This window comes from Pteropus vampyrus, unplaced genomic scaffold (assembly GCF_000151845.1).
Source record: "Pteropus vampyrus isolate Shadow unplaced genomic scaffold, Pvam_2.0 Scaffold371, whole genome shotgun sequence".
In the NCBI taxonomy this organism is placed as follows: domain Eukaryota; kingdom Metazoa; phylum Chordata; class Mammalia; order Chiroptera; family Pteropodidae; genus Pteropus; species Pteropus vampyrus.
The window spans coordinates 284,310-285,133 of NW_011889152.1; the positions used below are offsets into that span (position 1 = coordinate 284,310).

The window sequence follows — 824 nt, forward strand, 5'->3', positions numbered from 1 at the left end:
GAGCAGGACACGAACAGGATTTCAGATGGAACGCGGCCCTCGGCAGAACCATCGCGAGGGGTGGCGCTTCCGCACACAGGTGGTGAGACTGCCAATCAAAGGGACACCTCATCTCCCAAAGACAAGCATCCTTGTCGTTCTCACGCTCCGGTTCTCCCCAGTCCTCCCAGGAAGTCTGATCACGGAAGCTGGCGGCCCCGGGGCCACAGACATTTGAAAGGACTTAGGGCAAACAATAAGGGAGCTTTCAGGACAGCAGCTGGGCGGCAGGTGCCACCTTGGTCCCAGGAGGCCTGCTCGCCTGGGCGGAGGAGGGGGCAGGGGCCGGCACCCCCGCCTCTGCAGCTCCCACGCAGCTCCCTGAGCCCTCGCCCCTCACCCCGGCCCCCCGGCTCCCGCCACCATGACCCCCCTGAGCGGGCCATACCTGAGCGCCTCCTGGACGACCCTGTGAGCCTCGTCCCGACGCTTCATGCCCACCAGGCTGGTGCTCCACTGCTGAAGGATGTGGGTCTTCTCCACGCTGATGCTGTCTATCTCTGTGCAGGCCTGCAGGGGGGTTACGCGGAGGTCGCCTGACTTCGCTCTGCTCAGAGCCCCCGAGGGGCAGCCGTGAGCGCGCCCTGTCCTGCACCGGCTCCCTTCCCCGCGTGTCCCTGGCTTTTCGTCACCGTGCCCCGGCAAAGGGACGCACACGAAATTACACACAGTGCTAAAGACTCGCCGAACCTCTGCTTGGGCCTTTATTTGGGGTCCCATGGGCTCGGTGCCGGGGGAGCAAGGCAGCGGGCCAACATTGATGGACACCTGCCCCACGCCAGACC

At 65.2% G+C, this 824-nt stretch overlaps 1 protein-coding gene across 1 annotated transcript in view; it reads right to left on the bottom strand.

Moving 5' to 3' along the window:
- The window catches only part of CCDC40 (coiled-coil domain containing 40), a 37,080-nt gene that overhangs the window by 20,069 nt on the left and 16,187 nt on the right, over positions 1-824 (bottom strand). Inside the window, exon 10 of the mRNA XM_023523016.1 lies at positions 428-549. Within this exon, the coding sequence (XP_023378784.1) occupies positions 428-549 (122 nt within the window). The remainder of the gene's footprint in view (positions 1-427; positions 550-824) is intronic.